Here is a 20,116-nt window from a genome sequence, read left to right on the forward strand (position 1 = left end):
CTCAGCAGCTGAGTAACTCTCCACCTGCGGAAACATATGCCCATCTCCCATGGGCGCAGGAGCGTATTGCCAGCCAAGAGCCAACTGCCGATACTCTGGACTATTAAACAACTATGATTTGAATGATCGGAATGTCACGTGTAATTCCACCGGCGACTCTGCAACTAACTCCACCCATGACATTTCCCTATTGAGCTGCTCTCACCTTGGGAATGCAGGAGAACTACGGGAAGATGGGGAGGCTGTTTGTTATAATCTTAGAGCCTCCGCACTCTCCCACAGACATTTGAGAGGAACGACCCCCCGTAGGAATGTACAAGGAGATGCAAATCATGATTGCAAGGACCCCACCTCTCTCTCTTTAAGGAGGGTTGCACACCCCCAAGTAATGGATGAATGTATAAACAACAGTGAGGGGACAGCCCCCTCGGGAGAAGGGGTTAACAATCAACTTGTGGGTGCCACGAACTCCGGGGAGGATGTTAAAATTACCCCCGTTGAAGAGAAAATAGAAAGGGGAGTTAACAAAGCGATACGAAAGATCGGGAAACAGGATGATACGAATACAATGGAATCCTGGGCCACGGGGACGAACAATGAGGATAGTTGTTAAGGAGGATCGTAGACAGAGAGATAGGGGGAGGAGAATGAAAATAGGGAATACTAAGAGGGAGGATGAGGGGAATAAACAACATAAACACAGACAGTGCACATTTAACTACGTAGAATTAAAGAGCACCCCCCCCCGACTTATAGTCATACGAAGAAGGGAAGAAGAGCTGTGGTATCGGCACAAGCAAGGAGAGTGAGGAAATTACAGCTTGCAGTACAGAAACTAAGATCAAAACGCAGGTGGATTGGCTGGGACCCATGATGAGGTCAAGAAGCCGGGCGCAAAGAGCCGCCACATTTATAAATAGCTTCTCCCATCGACTGGACATTACCCTGATGATGCTGGCAGAAGCCAGCGAAAGCTTGGTTTTATTCTGCCCAGGACCACACTAAGCAGCGCCAGCCTTCGCGCATGCACAAGGTGCAAAAGTGCATCATTTTCTGTTGTAACCTTTTTGCCCGGGAATTCTATTTAATGTGAGAGAGGCCTGCGAGCCTCTGAGTTGTGTTGGAGCGAACAGCAGAAGAATAAACAGTTGTTGGCTACAGAATGTGTGCTCTTCTTTCGCCAATAACTAGGGGACTTAACAGTCTTGTTTTATTCTTCTCAATACAATTGGAAAAATGATGTTTTGGAGATTACATAAATACATTAGAGCTGTTTGCAGTCAAGACAATCTGCTTATGCATTGCTCTTTTGTTCCCCCTATTTTCTATAAACATAGACGAATGCTTTTGCTGAAGCTCCTATGCGGAAAGTATATTACGGCATGCTACCTCCAAATGTTGCCTCCGCATTTTCAAATCATATTGCGAGGATTTTTAAGTAGCCCCTTTCCCAGTTATGCTAGTGGCAAAGCAACTCTGGAAACAATAAAACGTACAGTAATTTATTTCAATTAGCAGAGAAAAACCGCTCGGACATTGAGCATATGAAAACTTCAAGCAAAACACGCATCACGCCGTGGGAAGCCACAAAAATTAACCAATGGCTGCTTCTGACTTCATAATCTCCGCACCCAACCCCTCCGTCCTCTAGGCACTACGTGGGCGAAGCATCAGTTTTTACAGTGCTCTACTCTGGATAAGTCAGAGAACCTGGACTGTGGAGGGAAAGGCGTGGGACTTTTATTTCTTTTAAAAGAGAAACTTTGGGAAGAGAGAAGTTAATCTCGCCGATTTTTTACGCTTGGCCCTGGGGGAAAGCGGCGTTCTTCTGAAGCAAAAGTGAGAGCTATAATACACTGTACAACTTTGTTCGGATTTCAGGGGGTCATGAGAATTTTGTGACGTCTCTTTAGGTAGCATAGTTGCAAATGTAAAAGTAATAACAAATTAAACTATGTAATTTGCTTTTTGTAATTCAGGTTCCTCTGTCGCGTGGAGTGAGAATTGCACCCTCCTTTTCCAAAATGCTTTTCAGACTCCAGTACCCTCGCAAAGCGGGGGTGGTTTTGGGGGTATGTGTGTGTGCTGCGACTGCACCGCAGAGAATACTTTGGAACCACTTTATTACTTTTTTAAAAAAAGAAACTTGTTACCACCTTTAATTAAGCTGCTTCTAACGTGTCAGGTGAGATGCGCAGCACTGGAAGAACGCAACTGCTGCCTCCGACCCTTTCCCCGTCGCATTGCCAAGCATTTATTTTCACGGAGAAGGCTGACCATCCTTTCTTCTCGGCTGCAAATGCACTAATTTAATACATTCAAGATACATTTAGAGATACCATGAAGTAACACAGTGGGTGTCTTCGCTGTCTGGAATTATTTATAAAAATAAATGCAGACGGGATATAAATAAATTAACGTGGCTGGCTGGCAAAATTCTGGGAGTGGAAGTCACAAATCTTAAGTTTGGCCAAGTCTGGATACCCCTGATGTAGACAGCGTTCCTCCCAGATCCACGCTCATTTTCCTGCCTTTGTTCCCTCCACTTTCAGGCTGTGGGTGATAAAAGCCCTGCTGCTGCAGTTCTGCTCCAAAAGTTCCGATCTAAACGCGCCGGCAGCAACCCTCCTCGCGGCGACGCTCAAAAGTTCAAAAAAACCAAACCAACTTAGACGTAAAGGAATCCCCGCGGGGAAGCTTTCTTCCCGCCCTCGGATGTGTGACGTAATTCCGGAGGTGGGCGGGGAGAAGGAAGCCGCCATTTTGTTTGCTTGGGTACTTGATAAGGGGGCAAACTGAGGTCTTCCCACCTGCTCGTAGCTAGGAAGGGACGGGGAAATTGGTAGCGCTTCTTTTTCCCTCGTCAGGTCAGTTTTGTGGAGAGGAAAAAAGGTAGGTGTGAAGTGGAGCGTCTTTGTGACCCATCTCACGGGGAAGAAAGCATTAATGTTCCGGTTGGGGTAATGAGGGGAGCAAATCGACGATAAAGTTTCTATAATTTCAAATTTTCTTTTTTCTTTCCCCGAGGTATTTGAATAGCAACAAAAGAGGTTCTCCCCCCTCCCCAACGCGATACTTTTCCTGAGGTTAATTATTGCAGTTTTACCTTAAAAGAATAGCAAACGGTATGACTTAAATTTAGCTCATTAGATATACTGGTATGGTCCACGTTGTATGTCAGCAGCGATCCCACGAGTAGAAATCTGTTTTTCCAGTCTTATCTGGAGTTGACTAAATAAATATGGGACTGGGCGTGTGGAAGTTATATACTACATCTTTGTGTGGAGGAGAGAGAGTCGAATTTTTGACTGCATAACAAATAATCAGCCTCGAATAATCACAGCCGATTGAGTGTAATATCGAAATAGTATTTAGATAGATGCACCCCTCTTTTGTTTTGGGACTTCGCTAATTGCCAATAAAATAGATCTACAAGAAACATCGTAATATAAAGGTTAAAAAGGAGCATCGTTGCACTTAATGCTGAGAAGCCACAGTATTAATTGTTCCTTGCATTGTATTGTCAGGGATGCCTGTTGCCCCTCTCTCCCAGTTTAAGCCGAGCATGGTTTTTAACAAAAGGTAGTTGAGACATACATTATGAGCAGACAACATTGATTTTTAGTGAGTTTACACATTGCAGCAAACCTTGGTAGGATACAGTTCCTGTTGATTTAGCAGGTTCTGCAAACACAGCCATTATGATTTATTCATAAACCATAGCTTTAACAATGTTTAAATGTCATCAGCATCTTTCATGCCTATTACGGTAGATATGTACCTACCTATAGGCATGACTTCTGGTACTAGTGCCTCGTCCTGGACATTTTGGAAGTGTTAACCTGCTCATGAGAAGATAGCCTTGTAGAATTCTCTAGAGATCTAAATAGTAATGATAAATTGTAAAGTGTTAGTAATTCTGAAGGTTGTTTTTATTTAGGAGAGAGCAAGAATGCAATCAGCCTCTAAAATTGTTTGAGAGTAAACCTGAAATTTACGTGAAGTGAAAAAAATTGTAAACTGAGGGGTTCATTGTAAGCATTCTTAGAGATGTTTATAGAACTGACTGAGCCATGGGGAGTCACTCATTTTTCCACTGCATGTTTATTCAAAATTTAATACTCCTGGACTACTAAACTGATTACTCTTATGCACATTGAAAGCAATATGATCACACAGGGAGCTTACTCTTTTGCAATCCCTTCCTGTCCGACCTCTGCTCTTTGCAAAGGAACGGGAGAGAAAAAAGCAAGTGGTTTCTGTGAGCAGTCTCTCCTTTGCCTGAACCTTTCCCCTTTGGTTTGGTTTGCCTTCTAATCACTGCCCCACTCTTCAGAATCCTTGAGTTCCCTGCTTAATATCTTATATGCATCAAAAGCAATGTGATTATGCCTGCAGTCCAGGGCTGGGAGCCCGGGATGGGCCATACATACAGTTTACTGTACCTTTTCTCATTGCCAGTGTGATCATATTGCTTTCAATGCATAGAAGAGCAAACAAGAATTTACTCTCTTGAAATTTTTTCCTCTCCAGTTTTTCTAATCTGCAGGGGATATGGGAGAAAGGTCAGCTAAAGAGAGATTGCTCTCATAAATTGTTGCTTTTCCCCTGCCCATGCTACAATTTGCAGAATGAAGAGATTGTAGAGAAAGGGATTTGAAGGGATTAAGTTTCCAGCCCCAGTCTGCCCTAGCAATCACTTCAAGACAATCTAACCTAAAATATTTCTATGTCTTGATAAGTAGCATATTGGGTTCAAGTAATGAGGAATTGGAGGGAATACAACAAATGGGCAGAAATTCTCTCGAATTTAAATAAATGGTTCTGTTTTTACAGACTTCAATATTTTTTGTAAACTGCTCTGCTGTTAAAGTAACTCTGAAGTAAGTCTCACTTTGTAATGAGGTTTATTTCCACTAAACTGAAATTAGAATACAACCTTACTTTCATTTGCCATATTCAAGTAAAATCAACTCCTATTGAAATAATATGAGTCCTTTTTGGCTTAATATTTAAGGTTGTGCTTTTAATTTGTTTTAAATAAACTAGCATGTAACACTTTTATCTTGATAGATTTTCTTTTAAAAGATGAAGCACTCAAAACAAGCTGCTTATTCTGAAGAGGATGATAAAGGAAAAGAAAAGACTACAAATAGCAGAAAGCATAGGAAGAAGTCTCAGAGTAGTGAAAGAAATTACAGATGCTATAAATCACTTAAATCTGCAGACAGGTATTTAAATATATCTTTCTAATTATAAATATAGTATAGGATAATTATATAAATAATTATATAATGATTATAAATAAGGTTTAAAGAAGTGAGAGCTGCTTTTATCTGTTTGGTTTTCTGGAAAGGTATTAAAACAACTTTTCCAGTTGGCTTGGGTATTGCTCACCACTGGAAGTGGTTGATGGGATACAAAAATCTCATCCCTGTGCCATCCATTTCCTTAGTTCTAGATTTTATATAATTTTTTAAAAATTGTTTTTATATTTATCTTTTTACTGTTTGTAAGTTGCCTTATCAGGGAGATGGTCGTCATATAAATGTAATAAATAAGAAACTGTTACTTTAGTACATTTATGTAAATGTTTTTATTTGATTTGATTTTATATATATATATTTTTTGCTCTTATGTTTTTTTAAAGTAGTTTAATTAGTATTATAAATGATGTCTGTGTTCCTTTGTTTTTATTTAGTGAGACAAGGATAAGAATTCCTTTTATAGTAATATTGTTCACTGAAGTTCTAGAAGGTAAAAATAATTTGCTATAGTAAGGAAAGGAACCAACAATTTCTTTGGATACATTTATGCAAAGTTTTTGTGAGCTAAGCTTGCAAAGTACATTTTCATGTCTAATATTAATTGGATGCTTTGTCCAAGAGAAGGATTATATTGATAGTACTTAATATAATTTTCATGTGATCATTATAATGCTGATTTTCTCTTTTTAAATGTCTACTTTTATATTTGTATTCTTTTCTACTGACTATTGTATGTCGCTCAAAGTTACTTCTTGTGAGATGGACAGCTCTATACATTTGATTAATAAATAAATTTTAAAATTATCTGAAGTTGAGATATTTACACTGTATGTTTTTAAACTTATTTTATTTATTTGCTGAACTACCTCTTTATGGAAAGTGATAACATTGAATTCCCTGGAGAATAATTTCAGTGTAATTCTTTATTTTATTGCTGTTTTTATTGGATGTGTGAGCCCTATCTCTTGAACCCTGCCTTATCTATTGAACCCTCAGCTATTTTCTTTTCAAGAATCTAATAGACCCTTGTTAGTGGCCAGCTCTTGACTGTGGTTCATCTCTGCCATACCTATGGAGGCATAAAAACAATTCATGTACAAACTGCATAGCCTAAATTGATTGCTGCTAGTCAGCAATGATATATGAGGAGCTGGTGTCCTTGAGAATGATCCTGATCATTTTCACTCAGTAGTTCATAACTTACCCTCCCCATAGAACCAAAGCAAAGGGGCTTTTTTAGCATCTGTGATGTCCATTAAAAGCTCAACTATTATGCAGATCAGTCTAAGCTCATTTTAGTCCAACATTTTCATTCTCAATAGAAACCCAGATGTTCCTGTTCTTACAAACAGAAGAGGGATATATACTCCCTTCTTACCATTGTTCCCTTATATCTTATATATGGGAACATCCCAAATCTGGAAGTAAACTGAATCTTCAACATTATTAACCCCTAGTAGGTATGTTCAATATTCTTTTAAAAACTTCCAGTGACTATTATGTGATAATGAATTATTCAGACTGATTATAAGCTATGTGAAAAAATACTTCCTTTTATTTGTTTGCTTATTCTTCAAAGTGAACTTCATTGGATATCCCCTAATCCTAACATAGCTATGCAACTGTCTTTCAGCTGCTCAGTGCAGCAAGGCTGAAGCACTTTGGGGAGATGCTGTGAAATTGACAGTTGAGGATGTTTGGCTGTTATGTGGATAGTTGTGTTAGCTGCTTCCCAAGACCTGGGAAAGGGAATGGGTAAGTGTGAGAAGGTAAAAGTGATGGTGGAGAGGGGGAGATTGTAGTTGGCCTTTAGGGAGTAGTGAGTTTGTTACTGCTGCATAGCCTGTGCTACTTCACATTGTCTTTGGATTAATAGTGGAATCTCCAGAAATGACAGCCTTTGGAGACTTTACCTTTGGAGACTTTCATACATAGTTCAGGACCACCCTAGCAAGCATGAACCTGATCCAAATCATTAAAGGATGTAATATACAGAAATAATCGGGTGTTAGATCTAGATTTTATCTCAGGGTAATTATAACATGATCTAACCAGATATAAGGTTCTATCAGTCCTGTGTCATGGTCAGACTGATTGTTTTGGGGTTGCTGGTGCTGTCTTACCCACCCACCATTAGAAAGAGGTTGGACTTATTGAAAATTACTAGGCAAGAAAGGGACCTTGAGTTAGAATCTGACTGGGCAGTCTGGTCACATTTCTGAAGCATAACCTTGTCATGTTTGGGAATGCTTAATCCTATGACAGCTGAGGAAGAGAACATGGCCTTTGGGATTGTTAATCTAGTTGCCTGTTAAATCCAGTTTCCTTCTGGTTGGATACATGAATGGTGAATTCATCCTTGAATGAGAGGATGCTTTTGCCTAACTTGTTGATAGTGTATATTACCTAAAAAAACTGGACCCTATAGTGGCAGACAATTGTAGCCCAGTCTTCATTCTTTCTATCTAGGAAAGTTGTTGAAAAGGTGATCAAATTGCAGCTTTAAAAGACAGATTATCTGGGCCTGCTTCAGTCAGGTTTCAGGCCCAGGCAAAGTAGAGAGACAACATTTGTTATACTTGGTGGTAACCCCTGTCAGTGCCAGGATGTCCTGATTCTTCTTGACATCTTTCAATATTTTCATAGTATCTTTCTGGATTAACTGTGAGGATTGGAAGTGGGAGACATGAAGTTGTTTAGTGGCCAGCTGCTCAATCTGTTTTAATTTTTTTTTTTTTTGCTTTGAATGTGTTTAAGGATGTTCTTATTCTCCTTTAAGTTTTTTGCCACGTGCTTCTCAAAATTCTTGTATGTATTCCTTATCATATATGTTTTCGGCCAGGTTTTATGCTCCTTTTCGTTCCCATTAGGATAGCTTTACTATTCTAAAGATAGCCTTCTTTTGCATGTTCTGGACACAAATAGAAAGCCATTTTGGCCTCTTCCTGGTTTTGGTTGAGCCTTTCATATATTTTGAAATATATATAGTTGAACATCAATTATTGTAATTTTAAGTAATCTCTATGCAGCATGACTACTTTTTGTTTATATTCAGATGTGACTGTTGGATGCAACTGGCAGTTTCCCATTGCATATTTGCTAAATGTAATAATTATATTAATTCTAGACAGTTACATCTCACTTGAGATCATGGCCACTGCTTAAAATTGAATCTAAGTTTATTTCTGACATAGTTGGTTCCAAGATCAACTGTTCTATGACATAATTATTTAGGTATTTAAATATTTGGTTTTTTTTTTTGTTAAATATGTACCAGTAATCAAGTGACTTCCATTATTATTACGCCTCTGAATTATTTCAACAACTCAAGATCTCCTCAGTATTTTGATTGGCTGGGCAATAGCATATCCTTAGATTGTGACCAGATATAATGGCACCTTAGTGATTCTACGAAAGTACCTTGTCCTACAATATTTTCTACTACATTAGATTTGAATCCTGACTATATATATATATGTAAAAGAGAAACTCTTTTCCAAGACATTCTGCCCTGCCAAACATTATATCGTGTTTGTATTTGGAATTACTATATTCCATTGGTTCTTGCCAAATCTGTTCTCTCTACTATACCTTTGTTTATGGCTTTGAGACTGCTAGCAGGTACATGTTGGTATTCAAATGTTGATATAAGCCTTTTTCATATTTTCGTTTTTTTTTTACAATTTTTCAATGGACATAACTATTCATTAGTTCACTACACAATGGCCCTATTTCTTATAGTATTTCCTACACCCTTCCAGATTAGATGCTCTCTGGATTCAGCATAAAGCTGCTCCAGTACATTTGTAATATTATGTACCTGCAGCCTGGATCCATTTCAGGTGTCTCTCCTCCCAAAACATTCTGTGGTATTGAACGAATTTAAATCTCTTCTCCTTACATAGTCTCATTCATACATTTGGACCTCTGAGCATTTCTTTCTGCTGCATATAGGGCAAATAACATTTGTGAGAATGCTGACTTGGCATTTAGTAAGATGGCATCCTGGATTTAGTAAGCAGCCTAAATTTGGCTATGAAGAATGGCACACTATATATCTTAATACAATTGGTACCAGTACAGTATGGATACAACTACTCCTTCCTTCCCAGCACTGTTGAGCAGCTTATCTAGATGGGATACAAAAATTTAAAGTTTTGCATCAGACAGGCAAGCAACCAGATACATTATAAATGTATTTATTTTTTATCTGTTGTTCTAATAGAATCACTTACAATCCAAAGTTTCCAAAGAAATATCTTTGGTCTGAGAGAATAGGGATTCATCACTGGGCTCATGGGAAACATCTTATCTTCCAACCAATAACTTTCTTCTCCAGGACCTGTCTTCTCCCTGATAAGAAAAGTCATCATGGGAAAGTATCACATCTCAGAAGGTTTTGTCTACATTTTTTTCTGGCTGAACATTTCCAGTTCTATCGTGTTAGTTTTAAGAGAACTAGCTTGTTCCCTTGACTGAGGAACACGGTCCATTTGTACATCTGACATCTCTAAAACCACTCCCTCCATTAATGGCTTTTTATCTGTATGCTAATTATTGTTGATAATTTAGTATTATTCTTTAAAAATTATTTGACCCAAAAAGAGTTTGAAGCGCTGACTTCCTTACCCAATAGCTACACCCACAGTGATGTTTGGTCTTCAAAGATAGTGGTCACTGTACTCTTCTCTTGCAAAATTCTTCTGCATCTCTTTGTTCACTCTGGTTGTGAGCTCCCAGTTGCCACTGTTTTTTCCTAAAAGTCCTATTTTCAGTTGAATTGTTAGCTAAAAAAATGACTCCGTTGCTTAATTACTTGTTTTAATTTGTCATCAGTTTATAAAAACATATTTTATTGTTAAAAAAAACCCCTACAATTTCAATGAAATTACATAGGATTTTTTGACACAGGGTTGTGGAAGGAACACGTCCTCAGGATGAAGGAGAGTATTGAGAGGGCCACTTGGGAAAGAAACTTTGCACATTAAAGCTTCCTAAGTCATGACTGTATTTTTCTGAAGCGCTGGGCAATCTCCCTTCCTTAGCATTTGTGCTTGCTGAATTCAGAGATGTTCTTATCCTGCCCTGTATATGGGTTTGTTGTTTTAGAATATCCTCAGATGAGATGAAGTATCTAAATCAAAGGTCCCCAACCTTTTGGGCACCAGGGACCAGTTCTGTGGAGAGAGGTTTTTTCATGGATCCAAAGGATGCCTGGTTTTGTGTGCTGCCTGCATCCCACAGATGGGGTTTTGCTTGTTTGTGCGGGCCAGTTGCTGGCATGCTGCGGCTTGGTACTGGTCCACAAACTGGGGGGGAGGGGGTTTGAGGATCTAAATCAGGGGTTCTCAACCTTGGCAACTTTAAGACTTGTGGACTTCAACTCCCAGAATTCCTCAGCCAGCAAAGCTGGCTGAGGAATTCTGGGATTTGAAGTCCACAAGTCTTAAAGTTGCCAAGGTTGAGAATCCCTGATCTAAATAGTTCTTGTGTTGCTCAGCATAAGCAATCCACACACTCAGGTGGGATAGTTCATTGATTATGATTTTTTATAATGATAGTAATTATAAAGTTTCAGTTATGTCTGCTTGCTGTTTTTACTAATGCCCTGAATTTTGAGTAGCTATAATAACAACTTTCATATGGTTACTCTCTACTTAATTTCTATAATAGAGTAAACAATATATTTTCCATCTGAACTCTAAATAAAAAGGAATTCTAATAAAATATTGTGCATTTTTGGAAGCTTATTAGAATATAGAAAAATATTACTGGTGTGCAGAACATTTAAAATCCAAGCCATCTCAAACTCAAAACAGCTCATCTAGATTGAAATACTGTATTTGTTTTGAGTTTGAAACAGATGCTTCACATTCGAAACAGGATCTTCTGATTCTTTCAGAAATATTTTAAGCTTGAATGAACAAATATGGAATAGCTGTTTCGAACATGAAGCACACATTTTGAATTTGAAAAAGGTCACGATGGAAATATTTTGCACACATTTATAAAATATATTCGTTTTTAATTACTTTTTTGAAATGGGGAAATAATGTAAATATATTTTCAGTAACTACTTGGATGATAGATCCACACATGAGAGAGACCAACATGACCGAAGATATGTTGAGGAATATCGAAATGACTTCTGTGACATAGATGACCATGAGCATTGTCACAGACATTATGAAAAGAGCCATTGCCATCATTATAGTAAATCATCTTGTCAAAGTGGGAAAAAGAATCATAAACGAAAGCATAAGAAACACAATTCCAGCTACAGTTCACATCCGGTATGTATGATTTAAATAATAAATATATTATTGTTTTTAGGCTACTTCAAGGAATATTAGATTCTCTGGATATAAATGTTTGAAGATTTGATATGAAGTCTACATTTTATTTTTATTATTTCTGTGTATGTATGCATGTGGATTCTACTATAGTGAATGGTATTAACTGTATTGAGTTTTCATTTGGCTTAATTTGTCAAAAACTTTAGAAAACTCAAATTACTTTGTTGCCTCTTAACTCGCAGCTCAAAAAATAAAAATAGCTGATTTGCCTTTACTTGAATTAGCCTTACAGCATGGTGAAGCAATCTTGTCTAGTGTGTTCCTTATTCTTCAAAATGGATCTGTTTCAGGGGAATTAGTTCATTAATATATCTGTAATGAATTCATCATGTTACTGTAAAACAGTTTCAAGGAAATATTAGGTATGGAATGATTTTATTATTATCAGAGAATGAATCATTTCAATAGTTAGCAAGATCTGAATATTTTACAAAAAATAAAAGTACTTTTATTGTATACATTCAAATTTAAAAATGTTGAGATGCAAGATTTTGCTCTTGCAGATGTATATCACCAGAATACTAGACAGAATTTTACGAATTTTATTAATATTTTTCTCTTTAGCTGGTCCAATTATGGAAAATAGTTGCATGAATAACCTGTTGATAAATATTAATCAAATTATACGTTTTTTAAAAAAAAATCGAGATCAGATCTGTTTTATAAAGATAAAAATGACAAAAATTGTTTTTGACTAGCAGAAGTAATTTAGATTATAATTTTAATTTCAATCTTCTGTTAATGTAAAATTTAAGAGACAAAATTGTGTTGTGTTTCTGTTGTCTTACAACTTTAAGTATTTATCTGAAAATCTGTTCCTTGCCATGTTTTTCTTCTGTAACATAAACTGTGCCCTGTGAATTTCTGGGGACTGAATTTGAAATTGCTCCTGCCAACTGTTCGTGGCCTGGTGTGTAACTGAATGCCTGAATATCCCGCTGAATGAATTGCGTAATCTACCCCGAATTCACTCTGATATATTGATTGGCTGGACGATCTTGGTGCCGTTTCCAGAAGAGACACCGAAGGAAAAGATCCAGGAGTGTAGAGGAGGAGGGTCACCTGATCTGTCAAAGTGGAGACGTACTAAGAGCAAGATGTATAGAATATTTTTCAACATTTTAAAAAAAATGTCAGCAAAACATCTGTTTAGTATAGTATGTTAGATGAGAAGTGGGGGTGGGGCTAAGAAAGCTTCATTGCTCTCTTTTATCTTTTGTTTTGTCTTTGTATTCTATTTCTTTTCTTTTTCTGTACTCTTAAATATTGCTGTTTAGACAACCACAGCAGTAAATAATGCTTAAAGTTAGATTGATAGCTAGATAAGTATTTTTTGACACCTATCCAATAAAAGTAACACATTCCGAAGCAGACAGTAAATGTTATAATGATAGACTTAATGGTGTTCAGCTTTATTCAGATAATTCAATAACAGCTGGAATTTGTTTCTTTTTTCTTTTTTTTTAGATGAGGTTATTGCTACTTTAGGGGAAGGCGCTTTTGGGAAAGTTGTAGAATGCATTGATCATGACATGTATGTATCCTGTTTTCTCAAAAGTATTACCAAATGAAATGTGTTTATATGACGGTAGAAATCCTTCTGCACATGTTATTAATTTAAGCAAATCAAACGTCAGAAAAATAGTTCAAAAATAATTATATGGTAGCCAATTATAATTAATTTTTTCTGTATCTTCTGCACTCAAAGTGTAAACCTAGCATGATAACGAAAGTTTTGCAGTCCAAACCCTAGCTCAGAAAAGTCTTAACAATGCAACATGCCAACTCCAAGCTACATTAAACCCATTCTCTTTACTTTTATCTTGACACATGCAACCAAGAATACTAGGCTATAATAACAAATTAAACTTAAAAAAACCATAATGAGGCAAACATGACAAAAGGTCAGGTATTTGTTAAGAGGCCTTAACAAATACCTTGCAGTCTAGGCTATGGGACTATGAGGTTCTAGCCTATTGTCAGACAATCCTTTCTTGTGGCTGGCTGCTTGGAGAAGTAAGGGCATTGCAAAGAGAATGCCCCTGCCCCACCCACTGTTTCTTTCTGGTGTGCTTGCTCTGTAGCTTCCATGAAATTGCTCTTGAAGCAATTTCCGTAGAAAAAAAGACATATTCTTCTAATGAGAACTGGAGTTTTTGTTGAATTCAATTTTAAATGTTGCGCTTTGTATTTTCAAGCTTAGGGATTTGATATTTTTATTTGCTATTATTAAATGTATATGCCGCCAAACTCATCTTCATTGAACCCTTTTACTGATTGTTTTAATAGGATATTGGATTATATGTTTATCGTCTTGGTGTTTTGGTGATTGTAAGGAAGGTGTTTACTCTGTTGTGTAAAGAATTCTATTTACTACTAGTATTTCATATTTTGTTTTTATTATTTTGAATTTATTGTTAGGATCATTGAAGGGGATGTTAAAAATAATAACTTCTACTAAGTTGCCACTTTGTTTCCTGGCATCTCCTTCTATTTTCGAAGAGAAAATTGCTAGATAGGAAAGAGAAAATATTATATGGTCTCATGGTTGCAAGATATGGAGACAGTGTTAACTTATTTTTCTTTTGCCTGAAGCTCCATAGAATACTGCTCAGATGCTTTAGGAGACTCTGGTTCATCATGGGAAATAATGCCGACAATTACAAAATTGGTAAAAAAAAAAAAAACTCCTCGTCAGCTCTTGACTCTGGGGGTCTTGTCTTGATCAGTATGTAATCATTCTTATATTATCCTGGTAGGGTTTGATGGTGATATGTACAATATGACCAGACTGTAATACCAGAAAAGGTTTCAAATATTATTTACATATAAAAAAAGAATGTTCTAAAGTTATACTTTCATTAACTGTTGCATAACATTTTAATATTTCTAAATCAGGACATGTAATCCCATCTATCAGTATCAAGTATCAGATAATAAAGATTACAGCTGATTTTTTTCTTATATGCTTGAAAAAGGCTGAAGTTAAATTGCAGTATTTTATTTTATTTCTCAGGAGAGAGATGCATGTAGCTATAAAAATTGTAAAAAGTGTTGGTAGATATCGAGAAGCAGCTCATTCAGAAATACAAGTATTGGAGCATTTAAATACCTTGGATCCTAATAGTACATTGTAAGTATAAACTAAAACATTAATACTATGTTTTTTAAAAAAAATTTTTACTGTTTTATTAATGTCTTGTTTGGATGATGTTTTTATTTCCTAGTCGTTGTGTCCAGATGTTGGAATGGTTTGAACATCATGGTCATGTCTGCATTGTATTTGAACTGCTGGGACTCAGTACTTACGATTTTATTAAAGAAAATAGTTTTTTGCCATTTTCTATTGAACTGATTAGGAAGATGGCTTTTCAGATTTGTCAATCCATAAACTGTAAGTATATTTAATAATTAAAGAATTATTTATATCTATAATACTATACAGGAATTTAAGTATTGAGTGATTACTTCTTTTTCTTTTTCCAGTCTTGCATCACAATAAGTTGACTCATACAGATCTAAAACCTGAAAATATTTTATTTGTAGAGTCTGATTATGTAGTAAAGTACAATTCTAAAATGGTAAGTGCTAAAACATTTCTTGATAGGTTGTTCCTATGCATTTTTTATTCTGTACAATGTAGCTGCCATAACTTTTTTTTAGTATGAGGTTCCTGTGTAAAATATTTAGTAAGGCCATAGTCAGTAAAATTATTGCACGAAGCACTTGACTTCTTTAAGAAAGTTTATTACTTGGATCACAATATATTCCAATTATAAGAGATTCAAGAAATACAACTAAAATAATGTGTTTTTTTAAAACTTGTTACAGAGGCGAGATGAACGCACCCTGAAAAACACAGATATTAAAGTTGTAGACTTTGGTAGTGCAACATACGATAATGAACATCACAGCACTTTAGTCTCTACACGTCATTATAGAGCTCCTGAAGTTATACTTGGTTAGTAAAACTTCTCAAAGTAATTTATTAGTTTAATGTTCTATAAATAATAGTAAGAATCTTTTTCATACATAACTTTATAATATTCATGATGTTACTATTCCTCCCTATCTTTTCCTATTTTTATAAGTAATGGGGGAAAGACTGATGGTTTAAGAAGTCAGGTAAGTATTATTAATTCATGATTTTCAACCTGAGTATCATGAAGTAATCAGAATGTTGTGAATTGTGTTACAGCACTTGGTTGGTCACAGCCCTGTGATGTCTGGAGTATAGGCTGCATTTTGATTGAATATTATCTTGGTTTCACTGTCTTCCAGGTATGCATATAACTTTTTGCTTATAATTCTAGAGCTAAATGGAACATTGAATCTACTTTGGCTTTGTTAACCCTTTGATGTAAAATCTTACGGAATGTGGGTAAGATTATTTATCAGAACTTTATATCATCTACAGAAGATGGGTGGCATATACATTTAATAAATCAATCAATTAGTGACAAGAATTGCTTACTTTAATACAGTATGGCTGAATTACTCGAGCCTTACCTAAATGCTTCAAGTACTGTGGTTACTATTCTGGAAGTGACCAATTTCTGAGTACTTCTGGCATGGTCAGAAGACTCTTAGAACATTTACAATGAGTTCAGAACAATCTGTTACTAAAATCAAACGATCATTCTGCATTCAGAACTGTTCCAATGTAAAATGTTATGCACAGCACTAAAAAAGAGTGCACATTGAATAAAGGTAATAATTACTTAACCACATTTGGTAACCACAACTCCATCGGTAAGTAATGTGATTATTAAGTGAGTCTTCATGCAGTTTTACTCCAGTCTTCTTCATTGTGACCTCTTTTTGGAAGTGGATTGTGAAGCATGCAAATGGTGGTCGCTGCGATGGTCTGAAACACTCGAATTTTGATAACGTAAACATGGGAATTATGTCAGAGCCATTGTGCCTTTAAATGATCACTAAACAGGGAAATTATTCAGCAAAGACTACTGTAAAATGTACAGTTGATGAACACTGCATTCCAGGTTTTTGCATAGTTCCAAATTCCAGAACCCTGGAGACTATAAACAGTTGTCCTTTTTCTGTGAAAAAATGTGATATGGGCAAAGAGTATTCTGATTGTTAATACTTACATTTTAGTATACTCTTAATTTTTTTGGGCTGATTTTGTTTTTTGTTTTTTTGCAGACACATGACAGTAAAGAACACCTGGCAATGATGGAGAGGATACTTGGGCCTTTACCAGCACACATGATTAGAAAATCACGGTATGCTAGTTTAAATTGTGAACCTGTTTTTTACAAAAAAATTCAAAGAAAACCTTTTTTTTGGGGGGGGGGAATAAGAATATGTCATGCTAGTAATATTTGCATAGGAATTTATTTGCATCAAACCAGACAAAAGAATCAGGGTTTATGATCCTATGCAAATATTACCAGCATGACATACTTTTATGTATTGTTAGAAATATCCTTGGGCAAGGAAAGTTTCCTTTCCAATGTTAAGACCACATGCTTAGAAAAGAATAACTCAAACTGCTGCCAACATTACCCCCTCACAGCAAAATAGGTGACAAATAAATTTAACAAATAAATAAAATGATTTTGGGAGCTTTTATTTCTGTGTATTTAAAATACACAGCAATGGTTCTGGGTGCTGGGTGCCCAAATAAATAACTGTAAATTAAAATGCACTGTAGGGGTAGCATCAGTGACAGTATTTTTTTAATGGAGAAATTAATGATAGTTGAAAAAGTAGCTGAAGTCTATGTGCAACCTAAAAACAAGCATCAAGAAGAAAGATGAAGGAAAGGATCCCTAAAGGAGCTTGAGAAAAGGAAGAGTACATGAGAGCTTAAGGAAGAAAATATAAGTTTTTGAAATATTTTGAGTTTGAAAAGAGCTGAGTTTGGAACAAATTATTCAAAGTTCAGACTGCATTGCTTGAAAAACTTGAGTATCGACAAAATAATGCATTTCAAATTTTAATAGATTTGAATGACTCTGTAAGCACATAGGAGTAGCCGCTTATCTTTTACTGCCTTATACACAAGGCTGAAGTTAAAACAGATGTTTATTATATACTATGGGTATAAGTTTCAATTGAATTTAATGTACTATCATTTTACATAGGATTGTATTAAGGATATTATAAACACTCAAGGAGAATGAAGCACTTATGAATTTACTTATGAATGAATACATTATATTTGTAAACTGCTCAGTCATACTGATAACCCAAAAATGGAGATTGGCAAGTTACAGATAGCCTTTTTGTATATAGGAAATGTTATTTTCATCATAACCAACTGGACTGGGATGAACATAGCTCTGCAGGCCGTTATGTTAGGAGACGATGCAAACCACTAAAGGTAAGAGGGGGGGGATTTTTTCTCCATTTAATTATGAAGTTCTACGTGTATTTTTTAGAGTCAGCTTTTCTCTCTTTTCCCTAGGAATTTATGCATTGTCATGATAAAGACCATGAGAATCTTTTTGATCTCATCCGCAGGATGTTAGAATATGATCCAGCCAACAGAATAACTTTAGATGAAGCCTTGGAGCATCGCTTCTTTGATTTCCTAAAAGATAGATAGCTTTTCCTGTCTTCCTTTAAGGAGATGATAAGGACAAGGTCTGTCAACATCTGTTGTGAGATGTTGTAAATAATAAATTAATTTGTACAGTTGTTTCTGTAAATATAAGCATTACGTGTCTATACTGATGCTCCTGTATTATTTGGTTGAGCAGTTACAGCTGATCATGGATGTTATCATGTAAACATGTTTGCATGCCAAAGTATATAAATTTTTGCTTGTTGATCATTCTTTTGAGTCGGTCTTTTTTGTTCCATGTTGATGGATTGGTTCTCATTGGAATCCTTGGTATTCTCAGTCACCATATTCAAATCTACGATTCAAAAGTATCTTTACATTTTTCACTCTTTCTGTTTCCACTTTCCCCTGACACATGACCTTGACATAGTGCAGTGGCTTAGTACCTTCAGTGACCCTGAAAAGGACAGACAGAGCTATACGTTCCTGCTAATGGTGAAAGAATAAAGTTGATGTTATAGGCAATCTATAACAGGGAGAAGGGAGACAAGAGGGAAACCAGGCTACCTGCAGCAAGAAACTCCAAAATCATATTTGAAGAAGATAGTGTCAATCCCTTTTTCTATTGTTTTCAAAGAAACTTAAGCAAGAAAATATATTAGAATTGGTAAAACCATTTGAATTTTTGTGAAAGACTCTTTTAACATAGCTATATTAATTTTTGAATGGTTTATTATAACCATAGAAAAAATATTTATTGTATTTTTATATTGTTCTTGATCCAAATAATTTAGTTGGGGTACTTCCCATTTTATTCTCATAACAATATTATGAACTAATTATAAAAAGAGGCTGTTTGAACCAAGGTCATCCAAAAATGTAACAAAACAAAATGCTGAGTCAAATTAATTGCAAATAACTCTATTCAGCTGACCCATCAGTTATTATCAATGTCAGATACTGTGTGGTGCCAGAAATTTCAGGTTAATTATGTTGTCATTAAAAGTTGGACTTTAATGTTCATAAGTCATTACAGCAATTTCATGAGGCATTCATATAACTACATGCTTTGGCCAACAGCCCATATTTTATCTCCCATTCATCTTTTCCCCCCTCCTTTCTCTGGAAAACTATTCAAGTAGAATGACACAAAGAAGTTCAGATTTCAGAAGAAATGAAAACTCCCCAGCGATTCACTTTCCACAAATTTTTGGAGATGTGTGATTAATACAAGCATTAATACTCTTCACCGCTTATTTCTTTCCCTTAAATATCTAAATTTGCATGAGTCTGCTCTATTTTTCATCTTTCCTTGCCAGTTCAGAAGTGTACTTTTAATTATTCTGTGTACTATAGTTTTTGGAGAATTTTATTTCACATGAACACAAATTTGCATTTTGGACATCTAGAATTCTTTGGTTGTAAAAAATGCAATTGTTTGTTTTCGTGGAAATGATTTTGCTTATAGACAGGAAAAGTCACAATTCTCCCTTTCTGTAAATTTTCTTATAGTGCTGCTGATGTTCTATAGCAGCTTGTGAGAAGTCTGCAGGGTGAACTGTTCCCAGTTCATACGATACTGGCTGCCGTTCATAAATTATACTTTTATGGCAGTCAAGCATTTATTTTCTTCCAAAATTTAATGTTAGTGTTGCTTTTTTTAAAGTAACTTTATAAAATAAACAGTGAAGAACTGGCAATTAATATATCTGGGAGTTGCGATGAAAAGATCAGAACAGAGGAAATTGTGGAACTTCCAATTAAAAGGACTGAAGTGGATTGGACATGTGTTTATAATAAATTCAAGTACCACTCATCACAATTTGCTAATGGGGATGAACAGACAACCAACTTTGAAAATAGGGAAGTTAGTGGTTCAAATAAAGTATAGGAAATATTGCTTTAAAGGAGACCTATTTAGTCACTTTTATATTAACATGAAAGTTGGACCATAAGAAAGG

The 20,116-nt window shown here is 35.8% G+C and overlaps 1 protein-coding gene across 5 annotated transcripts; it reads left to right on the forward strand.

Moving 5' to 3' along the window:
- The first annotated feature begins 2,751 nt into the window (after nucleotides 1–2,751).
- LOC120310623 (dual specificity protein kinase CLK4) lies at nucleotides 2,752–18,427 on the forward strand. Of its 5 annotated transcripts, XM_039349214.1 has the most exons (14): nucleotides 2,752–2,892; nucleotides 3,028–3,125; nucleotides 5,074–5,231; nucleotides 11,338–11,560; nucleotides 12,638–12,722; nucleotides 13,091–13,157; nucleotides 14,640–14,756; nucleotides 14,851–15,017; nucleotides 15,110–15,204; nucleotides 15,455–15,584; nucleotides 15,822–15,904; nucleotides 16,790–16,869; nucleotides 17,885–17,972; nucleotides 18,057–18,427. In XM_039349214.1, the coding sequence occupies exons 3-14, from the start codon at nucleotides 5,089–5,091 to the stop codon at nucleotides 18,195–18,197; spliced, it is 1,419 nt and encodes a 472-aa protein (XP_039205148.1). In that variant the 5' UTR covers nucleotides 2,752–2,892; nucleotides 3,028–3,125; nucleotides 5,074–5,088; the 3' UTR covers nucleotides 18,198–18,427. The 5 variants fall into 5 exon arrangements, with proteins under 5 accessions (XP_039205148.1, XP_039205147.1, XP_039205149.1 ...); XM_039349213.1 differs by lacking the exon at nucleotides 3,028–3,125 and having other exon boundaries at nucleotides 2,758–2,892; XM_039349215.1 differs by lacking the exon at nucleotides 3,028–3,125 and having other exon boundaries at nucleotides 2,758–2,892; nucleotides 18,113–18,427.
- The last annotated feature ends 1,689 nt before the right edge of the window (nucleotides 18,428–20,116 follow it).

The sequence above is a fragment of the Crotalus tigris genome, unplaced genomic scaffold (genome assembly GCF_016545835.1).
Source record: "Crotalus tigris isolate CLP2741 ecotype Arizona unplaced genomic scaffold, ASM1654583v1 scf7180000018239.1010054, whole genome shotgun sequence".
In the NCBI taxonomy this organism is placed as follows: Eukaryota; Metazoa; Chordata; class Lepidosauria; order Squamata; family Viperidae; genus Crotalus; species Crotalus tigris.